The 12816-nt window shown below is 36.9% G+C and overlaps 2 protein-coding genes and 1 long non-coding RNA gene across 4 annotated transcripts; 2 read left to right on the top strand and 1 right to left on the bottom strand.

The window, feature by feature from the left end:
- Positions 1 to 14: 14 nt before the first annotated feature.
- Positions 15 to 7317, bottom strand: LOC113680564 (histamine H2 receptor). 2 transcript variants are annotated; one of them, XM_027197607.2, is made up of 2 exons: positions 7175 to 7317; positions 15 to 1859 (listed from the first exon to the last, which is right to left on the bottom strand). In XM_027197607.2, the coding sequence occupies exon 2, from the start codon at positions 1821 to 1823 to the stop codon at positions 786 to 788; it is 1038 nt and encodes a 345-aa protein (XP_027053408.2). In that variant the 5' UTR covers positions 1824 to 1859; positions 7175 to 7317; the 3' UTR covers positions 15 to 785. The 2 variants fall into 2 exon arrangements, with proteins under 2 accessions (XP_027053408.2, XP_027053407.2); XM_027197606.2 differs by lacking the exon at positions 7175 to 7317 and adding an exon at positions 3930 to 4075.
- On the top strand, positions 1857 to 4203 carry LOC149040910 (uncharacterized). Its single transcript, XR_016179156.1, has 3 exons — positions 1857 to 2014; positions 2345 to 2395; positions 3856 to 4203. It is a non-coding gene; the product is annotated as an uncharacterized LOC149040910 (long non-coding RNA).
- Positions 7318 to 7816: 499 nt separating the features above from the next.
- LOC113680476 (steroid 17-alpha-hydroxylase/17,20 lyase) lies at positions 7817 to 11346 on the top strand. The gene is made up of 3 exons (XM_027197505.2): positions 7817 to 8172; positions 8715 to 8872; positions 9538 to 11346. The coding sequence occupies exons 1-3, from the start codon at positions 7976 to 7978 to the stop codon at positions 10713 to 10715; spliced, it is 1533 nt and encodes a 510-aa protein (XP_027053306.2). The 5' UTR covers positions 7817 to 7975; the 3' UTR covers positions 10716 to 11346.
- The last annotated feature ends 1470 nt before the right edge of the window (positions 11347 to 12816 follow it).

The raw sequence follows: 12816 nt of genomic DNA on the forward strand, positions 1-12816 counted from the left end.
TCAACAGCCCTCAGTTTAATCTTTCTCTTTATTTTCTTTATTGATATATTCTACATGAAACTCTTTGCTAATATTTGCCAATCGATGGCGCTTACGATAAATGTCAGTCAAAAACTGGCCGAATAGAAAAGCAATTTTATGGGGAAAAACAATCCGCTGTTTTGTAGGGTTATTTCTTTTCTTTTAAATTCTTTGGAAATTCCCATGGAGTTATTCAATGCACTCCTGTTGACATTACATTTATCAGTACTTCTTTCCTTCTTTATTTTGTGGATGTCGTAAAAGATGAGAGGTAAAGTTTATGATTTCATTCACTTTCAACTCTAGCAGGATATCAATTATTTCAGAAATAAACGTTTTTGGAGAAAAAAAATTCCTCCAATTTAATGAAGTAAGAGTATCCTTGTTTTTTTGTTAATTTTTGAATTGTGATTAGAACATTTGGCCATAATAGGAAAAATGAATTAATAAAGCGCATAGCAAGAATAGTTAAAAAATTACAGGGAAAAATCACTGAGTAGGTCTGCAGCTGTTGATATTGGGTCAAATCCATTGAATAACTCGCCTTCCCGTGTGTAGAGTCTTCTTCGAAAATCAATGTGTTTAATGGTTAGTATTAGCAACTTAGAATTTCGACTTAGACCCAAGACTCCTTGCTGTGGCATACATACACAAAGTCGAACCATACTTAATGATCTAAATCAACAGGGCATGGATGTCTCTTTTTTTTAGTTAAGATGTATTCCAAGAGATTACAAATTCTATTGAAAGAGTTCATTTTGCAGTCAGTTGTACGTGTCAGCACTTTGACGTTTACTGTTATTTTCTTGTTCCTTTTGAATATTCCAGACTCTCATTAAGCAGCTGCCACGAAAAGAGAACATTTCGCAATATCCCGCACGAAAGGATCTGTTAAGTACCCCGTATATGACCGGGTTGATTGCAGCACTTATGGAAACCAAGAAGACATTAATGAGATACACTTTCCTTGGTAAGGAGTGATTTCCTGTTACAGCATCCGTGAATTCGATAATGAAAACAGGGAGCCAGCACAAAGTGAAGCCTAACACCATGGCAAATAACGTTTTGGTGATGTTTATTTCTTCAACGCTCAGTCTTAAGTTTGTGGAGGTGATTGAGGAAAAGCGTTGTCGATGCTCTCGTACTTTCAAAAACACTTTAGTGTAGCAGAAAGTTATCACGGCAAATGGAACAACGACATTGACCAGCCCCAGGATGCCGGTGTAAATCTTATCTGTGGCGGGATGATAGAATTCTAATACGCAGGTAATCTTGCCAGAATGGAAATGAAAATAACCCCAGCCTGTAGCAAGAGGTAAGCCAAGGAAAAATGCGGCTGAGGAAACTACAGCCAGTACGGAGAAACCGACGAAATTCTTCTTGAAAATCTTGCGGAATAACCACGGCTTCACCACTCGGCAGTACCGATTAAAGGCTAGCAACGCTATGGTCTGCAGTGACACGAATGCCAAGAAAAGCACAGCAAAGCCATGAAATCCACACACTACCCCCCCGTATCTCCATTCACCCACTAGCAATACTCCCCAGACGAGAGGCATGCAAAATGCTGCCATAAAAACGTCCGATATGGCAAGCGCAAAAATATACAGATAGGTAACGCTTCGTAAATTTGGATTTTTGTAGAAGATAAAGCAGACAAGAATGTTGCCTAGCAAAGCCATCAGGTTGATTATCACATAAACTGTTGTCTCTGTAATAAACTCGGCTGTGTTTCTTGCTGCCAATATAGCTCGGAGTTCATCATATGGATTTTCTTCAGCCGATGTACCGTTGGTTATCATTTTTCTAGCTGGCTGCCTCCTTTCTCGAGAACGATACTATTGAAAGAGAACAAGAAATGAACGTTACCGTCAAAGTGATGAATATAAATACAAAGGAACCATACTCGGAGATATGATCGATCCAAAATGATAACGATGAAAAATATCAACAAAGACAGGGTCATCTCTAACACGCATGTCTTTGCAATAAGGTAAGCGCACGAAAAACTTGTCAAATTGCTCTAATCATTCATAAAAAATGCTTTCTAGGATAGACTAATTCTTGAATGAATTGCAAAAGTCCAATACAACTGCTCGTTGGTACGGAGGATTAAGTCAAATCTCGGCTATTGATCATTTGAAATGACGTGCAAATGATCTAAATGATTATCAACCTTATGACAGTTGCAGAATTAATTAGGAATGACCCATTAGAGGTCCCATTACAGTGCTGGTAATAAGTGAAATGATCTTCTTATCTCCATCAGTACTCAAATTACCGTTTCTCTCTCAACATAGTACATTTTTTTCATTTGTTTTAGCCCTTTCGAATAAGAGAAAAGAAGAAAGAAAAGCAAAGAAAAAGAGAAGTGGTAAATATGCACTCGATCTGCAGGCGCTAAACCAAATGCATTTTTATGTCGTGTTAGTTTCATTTGTTCAAATTTGTATTCGCTGTGGTTTGCTGAAGAAGTCACTATGAAAGTAATCACTCTCGACTGCGATTCGCACGCAATTACTTCAAGTTCACGTTACAGTACCACGTTCCCTAATTTGTTCATATTTGTTTAGTGAAAAATTTTAGCTTTCTCAGGTTTGTTGTCGAAGAGTCATTAAAGTTAAAATTGACTGAAAAAAGTTTAATTTCGACTCTTTTCATGTAAAATGTTTTGAAAAAAATCATCGGCGACTCCCTTCATTTTTTGACGACAAAAAAAAAAAAAAAAATGAAATAAAATAAAACAAAACAAAGAAATTACAATAGGTTCTCCCGACAAGATAAATAATGAATTATTTACTTAATTTTCATTTCCTGACATGACCCAAGTGCACGTAAGTACAGAAAAAAGACTAAAAGACTTTGCTGGCTCCGCTTTCTACACCGAAAATAATAATAATAAAAAAAATTTCCTCAGGCGTCAATTCACGACCAACTGTCGTCTACCATTTAGACACCTACATCCGTTCATAACAAACCTTTCCTGGTGACAAACGTGTGCGAAATTATCCGACCAGTCGCTGGAAACGGCGCCTTGGAAAAATTTTTAACGTGATACAGCGATATCATTGCTTTATCTATTATATTTAAAGTAGTTTTATAGCATATTATCAGTTTGTAAACGGAATAAATGAAAAAGCATATAGCTGAATCATAAAGGGTACATCGTCTGAAACATTTTTTTTATTTATGCTATACCATATTTCCTATTTACTTAGGCGCACGAAAACCGAGAAATATTTAAATTGCTTCCCTTGCTTTCTTTAAGCGGACATAACTGGAGTGAAAATTATAAAAACGAGAAATAATCAAACAAAGGAATTAATGGCCCTCTGAGTACTGAACTTAGTAAGATTTTCGTGTTTACCTCTATGTTATAAGAAGGTGGAAAACTTCTGCGTCGTTTTATAGTAGTGTTATACCAATGTTTCTATTGATCCAATAATAGTGTAATAACGAAAAAAAAAATCAATATTGTATTTCCTACCAGTTAGATGGATATGTAAAGTTAGTCTTCAAAGTTTCATATCAAATGGCTTAAAGAAACCTTACAACTGAAGATAATTTGACCAAAGACAAACTTTACTACAGGAAAAGCCCTGCTTTCTTCCTAAACACGCCTTTGAAATTAGTCAATATTTCTCATTTCGATTCTTCATTCGGTCAGAGTGTGTTCGTTTAATCTAGCTTAGAAATTAAATATTATGTTTAAACAGCAAAGCTTAAAGAATCAACCAAAAAAAAAAAATTTCCAATGGGCCTGTCACTTCAACCTTAACTCTAAGGATTAACAGCGTATAAAACGCTTCATTAATAGTGACAATATGCGTTTAGATTTTCTTTCAGCTTTCCGACTACTGAAATTATTGTGTCGATGGAGATGATACAGAAGTACCTCAGAACTGTACCTGAATAACCAAGAGCTTGTTGTCCACGAATCCTCAGAGGCCCAATCGAAGGAAACAGACCTCACACGAGGCCGACAAGAATCACAAGTGGGTTCAGCTATTTTTATAGTTCCTCAACGCAGGTTACGTGTTTTTTTCCATGCAAACTGCAAATGTAATTGTAGAAAGCAAATACAAGGAAGATATTTTAATTGCTTTTTGCCTTATTTGCATGTGAGATTTTTTTTTGCTAAAATCTGTCTTGGAACTTTGCATCAATATATATTTGTTTACATCTACCTATATTTGTTTGCATCAATATACATTTTTTTCAGCTTTCTCATGTGGGCCACTGAGGGAAAGTTATCAGGTAAATAGGTGGTACAACTTCAAGTAGATTAAAAGAAAAGATTCTCAATTTCTTAATCATGGAAATTTCATTTTGGTGTTACGATGACTGAGGCACGTTTATCTTCAAAATTTTGTTTTGGCCATTATAACGCCCCAATTGGAATATCACATTAATGGATATTAATCCCGTTGACCACGAAATCGGAAATAGGTATTGGAAAAAAGCAAGAAACTTGCTCCCCTACTGTCATTACGGATTATCAGGATGGGTTTAAAACAGGAATTTAATATCAAGTTTCGAATATTCAATTATATCACACCACCTCACGTCAGTTTTTTATCAGTACAAACTAATTCACTCCTGAAAAGTGATATTTCAAAAGGAAGATCACTTATACTTTAATCGTCTCTGTGATTAGTACAGGCGGAAGTTCCAAAAATTATTTCCAATAAGCTGTACTGCAATTAGACCTCGCGGGTGTTAACAAACCTCCTAGTCGTCCTTCCTATTATTTCAAGTCTTTTGAACGTACAAAATATGTCTAAATTGTACCGAAATGTGAGGATAACGAAAAAGCAAAAGATAAAAGGAAGGTAAGAACAAAAACAAAAACGAAAAAAACAAAACAAAAAACACGCACAAAAAAGAAAGAGAGATAGCAAAAATGAGCTCACAAGTTTTATCCTAGCCAGGGAACAATGAAGCTTACGTCAACGAGATTGAGTCTGTTGAACTCCTATTTGAGAAAAAAAAAACAATTAAAAGTTTTAGGAATTCTTATTAATTACCAGAGAGAATTTGCCCATGGATTTTGAAATGAACGGAAATGAGAGTTAGCCGATTTCACCTTGGTCTACAATCATGCAAGTTCAACTGATAATAACTTTGCCGAAAAATCAATTTGTTTTAACCATGGCTATAATTAAAGTGATGTAATTAAATGATATCTAACATATAGTATGCATTGGTGCAATCGTGTCCGTGCACGATACAAATTTGAAATGTCGAAGCAGGCGCGTAAATTGCTCGATATCGAGACAAATGGAATTAATCATTTATGATGAAAAAAAAAAATAAATTTAAAAAAAAGGAAAAATGATAAAAAGATAAAAAAGTAGGGATGACGAGAAATTTCCTTTAATTTTTTGCTTGCTGCGTTAACTAAATTTTATTGCCGGAGGAAAAATAGCAAAGCCACTAGAGTAATAAATTCAAATAACAAAAAAATCCCTTGGGATTTTCAAGTTCTGAAAATGTTCGTTGGCATAAGTGACTCTCTAGAAACTATATAGCAATGATATCTAGAGTTTTTACATGAAGCAGAGCAGAGCAAATGAAAAAGTTTAGAAAAACAGCATGAAGTTAAGTATGTTTTAAATCTAAACCCAATCAATCGATCGCACAAAACAACTTAAGACGAAAAAAATGGAAATTTACCACTCGTATTGTTGAACTCCGAAGCTCATATAAAATGTACTTTCTGTTGTCATCATCATAGGCCTTCGAGGTCCATTAAAGATTGAAAATACTTCTCTCAGTATGAGACAACTGTTTTATATTATTTTTTCCCAGAAAAAAACTTCACGTACGGGTGCTACAGTTAACAAGTTTTCACCTCAGCGGGATTCAATAATATGATCGATGTTTGCCTATACCGAGTCGCGAGGCAAAGAGGTAAATATTCACCTCTTTCGCCGACAATGGGGTGAATATTTGTTTTAGGACATACCAGACAGAAACCAAAAACTTTGTATTTATAAATATACGAAAAAGCGGTCGGAAATTAATCTCTTGATGCGCGATTTTTCTCTTGGGTTGCACAGAGTGATACTTGCTAATCACTTCCGAGCCAGTCAATCAGCACGCCCGAAAAGCACTATTCACTTATATATGACGGTGTGGTAAACACGTATAACAAGTTAGGATATTAGCAACATCTTACCTATCAACAAATATTATTTTGGTTCTATTTTTCAAACTACTCGTAAATTACACTTTACTCTCCCCAAACGAACTCTTCTGATCGTGAACCACATTGTTAAAAGCCGTTTTGCTCCTCACTCGAATACTGCGATGAAACTCATATAACTGCCTGCGGCCACTTTATTGAGCGTACACCTCCTGTAAGACAAACTACGCTTTATCGTATTGTTGCCATATAATTCCTTTCCCACCAGAACCAATCGGGAAAGAATCCATCATCATCATTGCTATTCATTGCGAAACAAAACACGACTGTCACGTTAGTGCAGCTTGCAGTGAAAATAAAACTGGTGGCCTTGAATTCATGTTATCACAAACGTTTTGACTTATGTCTTAGCCCGACACCGAAAAATAACATTACTCTTACCAAAAGGTTTAAGTCATTAAAATGGATAATCATCTCAATCAGAAGATTAAGTAGCCTACTCTTTCTATGGAAAGTAAATTTAAAATAACAGAAACATTCCTTTCAAAGTAATTGCGTATGTTTTAAACACGTACAACGTTTAACGCTAGCTAAACTGGACTAAATGATATATGGTTGAAAGGAACACAATGGGCATTCAAGGCTGCCTAGAACTACCGCGATGTTTCTTAAGAGGCTTTTTATAGAGCTCTTACTCTACTGTCAAGTTAACGCAGCCGAGACCATTTTGCTAGAAAATGTTTCATTTAGTTCACCGGCCAGTATGTGTATAGAATCTCGATCTTCATTGTTTTTGCCTCTTAAATAATATTAAGATTTGTAGGCATAGTCTAAACGAAGCAGCAGCTGATCAGTAGGAGACGATCGTGGTCAAAATGAAAGTTTACTGTGAGTCACAAAATGACAAAACACTCACTTGTTACATAAGCTGAGCGAAGAACTAGTCAATCAAGAGCTGCTCTTCATGATATACTGTATATGGCAATAAACAATTAGAACACTTACATGCTGGTCTCACAGAACCTTCCCGCGGGTATATAAAGACTCCAGAAGTGTTGCAATTTCCAACTCAACAGAAAATCACACCGTCACAAGTGACATTTAGCGGCTCGGGAAGCACAATCATTTCTCAGTATTTATTTTGCATCATATGACTCTGTAATGTGCTCTAAATATAAACACCAACACTGCTAACTGATAACAGTTTGTGTCATTTTGAAATGTACGCCAAATCGGTTAAAAAAATAAAAAAATAAAAAACTTTGCCAAACCAATGACAAAAGATTCATGTTGTCACTTGACTGAATTGATGGTTAACTGCCGGTTTGATGCCACACTGTGCATTTTTTACATTGTGCATTTTGTGAGGGAGAGGAGACTGAGATACTGGCATGACCAAAACGAAATCCTGGCGCAACCCCAGTGGTGGGACTTCTCATTAATACAGTGAAATTAGAGGGAACAAAATGTTGCTTGGAGACCGAATAAGGAAAGGTAAACAGTGTGCAGATTGTGTAATAAAGTCAATGATATACTTCTGTGATGTACAAAGCAAACGGTGTGTGACATGCTAATTGTCAACACGTTGCTTGGTTTCCCTTTAACAAAGGCCAATCATTAGCAGATGCAAATTAGGTAAAAAAAATTAACTTCGTGCAATGCATACTAAAACAGTGCAACATTGTTTGGTGGGCACTGTTAGTTTACTTCGAGTAAATGCATTCGCTGGTCAAGAGCCTCTGATTTGTCTCAACACATACGGGAATATCTCATTGTTCATTTGCCTCTGTTTGTTGGATTCGGATTATGGCTCTATTCGTGGAACATCTATGTCTAACAAATGTAGTCTTCGCAGTTCTGCTTGTGTTTATGATTTATCTGTTGGTCGAGTTTTACCAATTCAGAGGAATGCCCCCAGGTCCACGATTAACAAACCTTCCTTTCATCGGAAACCTTTTCAGCTTTGATTTTGATGCGACAACCTTCCAAGATGCCGTCGTCAGGTAAACACTGTTTTTCTGCTGCCCAATAGCAATTAAGGCCCTCAGCATATGTTTGCAGTAATTAACGTCTTTTCGTTTTTGTTTTTGTTTTGTTTTTGAGAATAACCTGAACCAAGCGCAAATGAACTTAAGGCAAACAGAATTTTCTCTCAAAATGCCGTTGAATTGCTTTCCATCTATATACATTCTAATGGCATGCACAAATTAGCTCACGCCGTGACAATTATGCAGCGCCGTGACAATTATGCAGCGACGCGATAATAGCTGGTATGTTGTTAAAGGTTATGTGGTAGAGAGACAAGAGAATTTGGAGTAATATTATATTTACTGTACTATAACTCTATACTTTTATCCATTTTCTTTACAACGTGAAAGCTTCAATAAACAAGTCACGCCTGACCGAGAGAGGGGTTGAAATTGGAGCTATTTCGTTTTAAAAATTCCATCCTTAGACTAAGAATGAATTAATTAGGTTTCAATACTCATAACGATAGGCCTAAAAAGTTATCATCCAAGGATAAATGTTGTTCATATTGTGATAGCTTGCGAAAGAAATATGGAAGACTGTTCTCCCTAAAGCTCGGAAGCTACAAGTTTGTTATCGCCGGTTCAACAGAAGCTGTCCGGGAGGTGCTGGTGACAAAGTCTTCCGAATACGGTGGAAGACCTAAGACCTACAGTTTGAGAACGTTAAGCCTTGGTAAGTATCCTGAGGGATTCTTTAAGGGAGACACATCTGTCACAATCGTGTCATTAACCCTGAGGGGCCAAAATCATTTCATTCTTTGGGTCATATGCAAAATGCCCCCACTATTCCTCTATCAAGATCAAGATTAAAAGCAACTCTCCTTTCCTGACTCTCCTCATAACTTGCTGCTTTAATGCAACCCGTTTTTGTTTGGAGAATGTGTCTAGTGTGTCTGTTCGCTTGTTTTTTGTGTCCGTGTGACTGTATTTTATCATCGTTATTATTATTGTTATTATTGTATCAGTTGTCTGTTTTATCTTATCTATGTTCATTACTAATAGTTCGCACATGACTGATGTAATTTTAGTACTAGTTAGGGAGCAAGCTCGAAGTCATTAGCCCATAGTAGCTGAGTACCTGTAAATTGAGGTGCGACTGGAATGAAGTGGGGCGCACACCTACGGGGGAGCTGATATACCGGATCTTATGTAACCGTTTGCACGATTTTAGTCGTTTGAAATAAATTAGTTATTTTGAAACTGAAAACGCAAAACGAGACAATGGTTTCCACATAACCTTCCTGGCTAGGGAAAAAAAATGACAAGCTCAAATATAAATATTGCAGATATTATCTGGCGAAATAAACAAATCTATCGCATTTTGCTTTCGTTCGTTAGGCTTCAAGAACATAGCTTTCGGTGACGGCTTGTCGTGGAAAATTCATCGGCGTATCCTTATCTCCGCCCTAAGACAGCACATTTCCAACACAGCCTTCATTGAAGAGAAAGTGACTTACACGGCTTCGAAACTTTTGCGATTTCTTGAGGAACAGCAACAGAAGGACTTTGATCCCGCTGATTTTCTAAACCAGTGTATTGTCGAGGTCCTGGGGCGAATAATATTTGGAAATGATTGGGACCTCAGCGATCCTCAAATTAATGACTTAATCCATAGAAACGAACTCGGTCTAAAAAGCTATAAAGACTTCCAAGCCATGATGTTTCTGGACTTTTTTCCCCTAAGCCAATTATTTCCTTTCAGTTCGCGGAAAAAAATATTCGGCATATTTCTTTCCACTCTGGAGATCATCCGCCTGAAGTTAAGAGAACGAATGGTAACTTTCGATCCCCAGGTACCCAGTTCCAATTTGATGGATGCGTTACTGCATGCCCAGAAGGAAGCTATGGAAGAAACCGAGACCAATGAAATTAAGGCTTCCCTTTTCTCTGAAGATCATCTTATTAACACTATACAGGACATGCTAACAGCTGGTTACGAGACTACTGCGCATGCACTGACATTTGCGTTAGGCTATTTGGTTCAGTACCCTGATTACCAATATGGTATTCAGAAGCAACTGGATGACGTCGTTGGTCGACGTCGCATGCCACAATTGGAGGATCGCCCCAAACTGCCTCTTATCCATGCTACCATAATGGAAAGCTTAAGACTGGGTAACGTAGTACCCCAAGCTTTACCACACCGAGCTGTACAAGACACCTTCCTGTGTGGTTATAGAGTGCCTAAGGATACTATCGTATATCCAGACACGGAAGCAATACATCTTGATCCTGCTTTCTGGAAGGAGCCGAGGCTCTTCAACCCTTATCGCCACCTCGATAAAGATGGCAATTTGATAAAAAATCAGGGAAATTTTTATCCGTTTGGAGCAGGACGCCGTGTGTGTCCAGGCGAGACTCTTGCTAAATTGGAAATGTTTGTTCTCTTGTCTTGGATGCTTCACAAGTTTACGTTTCTTCCTGAGGAAGGCAAGGGCCCACCTAAAATAACGCATCGAAGAGCAATCACACAGTATCCATCTCCTTTTAAGATCAGGGCTATGAAGAGAAACTGAATAAATATCAGCATTTAAAGAGAAAACGTAATATAGGAATATTTAATCAAAATTCCAATTCAGCCTGGAAACAGTGGACAAGAAGAGCCATCTCTTGGATTGCCCACTGCTAAATTTTCAAAATTAGTATCACTCCCATTATTCATTACACAACTAGCTTATGATCTGAACTAATACGTATAGCAATCGTGAGCGAACGATTTAATATCTATAGTATAATCCTATAATTTCCTCAAAGAGTAACGGGGACATATCAATTAAGTTTAATTTCTGTTGTGCAGCCTCGTCAGTAAAGGGTACACTCGCAAAAAGGGGAAAGGTGTCAATTGCTTTTGATCAATACGGTGAGAGCTTTCTTATTCTGTCATCTTTACGTTTCACGACAGAAACAATTCGATTTGTGTCGCTTGAATAGAAACTCGAGGATTATCAGCCCAATGTAGTAGTAATGTATTGCCGAGACAAAGAATACAACTAAGAATTAGCAGTGGGAATTTACCCAAACACAAAATTAATTTGGGAGCCATTAGAACAACATCGCCTTACAACATATATACAGAACGAAGGAAACTCATCAGCTAGTGGCAAAATCATGTCTCCCCAAATGTTGTAAATAAACGGGGTTTCCGTACCATTCAGTTCATTCTCGTCCTAAAAGCTTCACTTATTTCTTTGTTCCATCGCATGAAGCCACAAGTGGCAACGAACAGATGTTAAAGACACTGAACGACATATACACCCCAGTTCTAAAGCTAATGAAGCTTTTCGAATCCGATGACGGACATACAAACTTGAAGCAGTTCGAACACATGCCAGCTGCAAAACACATCTTTTTGCAAATATGCTGCGGCTCGATGATGTTTCTTTAATTTCTCATGTTTACTTCCCTTCTCTGAGGAATTTCATCCTTTAAAGGTGGAAAATCACAAGCTATCCGAGGTAGTCGAGTTTTCAGAAAAGATGCTCTCGTTTCTCCTCGGAATCATAATCATGTATAAGTTTCTAAAACATCTTTATTCTAACGGCACGGATCCAATAAGCCTTGCCATAACTCTGTGCTGACGTCTGATTGCAGCAACTGTTTTATTGCTTGTCCTTTATTTTGGATCTAAAGTGAGCGAAAAGGTATATTTCCGGGAAATACATCTAGTCATCGTTTCATCTGCCATTTAAATTTCAAATAGACTTCGAGACCACTTGATACTATGACATTGGAGTTACGTCAAAATATTTCTTTTTTAATTAAAATACTAAGTATTTTAAAAATTTTATAACCTTCTTTTTCAGATTCATAAGCTGTAATTTGAAAGGAAATGCGAGCAGCGTGTATTTAACGATCAAACAAACAGTCCGTATTCCAAAGCATGAAGAGCTTTTTTATTTCTTTTTCAGCTCATTAAAAATCATTGAATGCAAAATCACTAACCAAAAAAAGAAAAAAAAAAGGTAGATAAAGACGTCGATAATTTGTCGTGAGTTTAAAAAAAAAAAATTATGAAATTTGATTACTCCTCTTCGTCGCAGACTACTTATCCGTTCCAAGAGAAATTTACGAATATACCCTGAGGAGAACTTATCAGTTTGTAATGGTAATAACTGAAATTGTACCTGACATGCATCAATTATTTATAGAGAAGATTAAGCAAAAAGCTTTTCGTCGGCAGGAATCGGTGTTTCGCCTGAGCATAGAGACTCGATCGTCAGATTCCTTACCTTTTGGAGTTTTCACATGGATTCTTTGCGCATCACTCTCAAAGTACTGTCCCTAAATATCGAGATGCTTCACAATTACTTGACAAGTTTTCATTGTATAAATATAACTCATGAACGTGCTTTTCGGAATCCTCTTGCGATTGAGGGCTGGACTATTTCTTTCACGTGGGACTAAATATGGAAGAAAAGTGAGAACCTCTCATCGATAGCCGCGATCGTATCTCTGAAAAAGAGTTACGTCCATAAAGAATAATTTGCAATTTAAAAAAGAAAAAAGAAGAGGAAAAAAGTAATTATGCAAAGCAAATATTATTTTTTTTCTTTCTTTTCTTTCTTTCTTTTTAATGATGGTTCTTAAATTTTGCAGTGCATATTATAACTAAACCGA

The sequence above is a fragment of the Pocillopora damicornis genome, chromosome 8 (genome assembly GCF_964200805.1).
Source record: "Pocillopora damicornis chromosome 8, jaPocDami1.2, whole genome shotgun sequence".
In the NCBI taxonomy this organism is placed as follows: domain Eukaryota; kingdom Metazoa; phylum Cnidaria; class Anthozoa; order Scleractinia; family Pocilloporidae; genus Pocillopora; species Pocillopora damicornis.

Excerpts from the sequence above, each read along its gene's own strand:
- LOC113680564 (XM_027197607.2), bottom strand. The coding sequence starts at position 1,823 with ATGATAACCAACGGTACATCGGCTGAAGAAAATCCATATGATGAACTC.
- LOC113680476 (XM_027197505.2), top strand. The coding sequence starts at position 7,976 with ATGGCTCTATTCGTGGAACATCTATGTCTAACAAATGTAGTCTTCGCA. Across the intron at positions 8,173-8,714 it reads TTCCAAGATGCCGTCGTCAG|CTTGCGAAAGAAATATGGAA; the intron begins GTAAACACTGTT and ends ATATTGTGATAG. Across the intron at positions 8,873-9,537 it reads TTTGAGAACGTTAAGCCTTG|GCTTCAAGAACATAGCTTTC; the intron begins GTAAGTATCCTG and ends TTCGTTCGTTAG.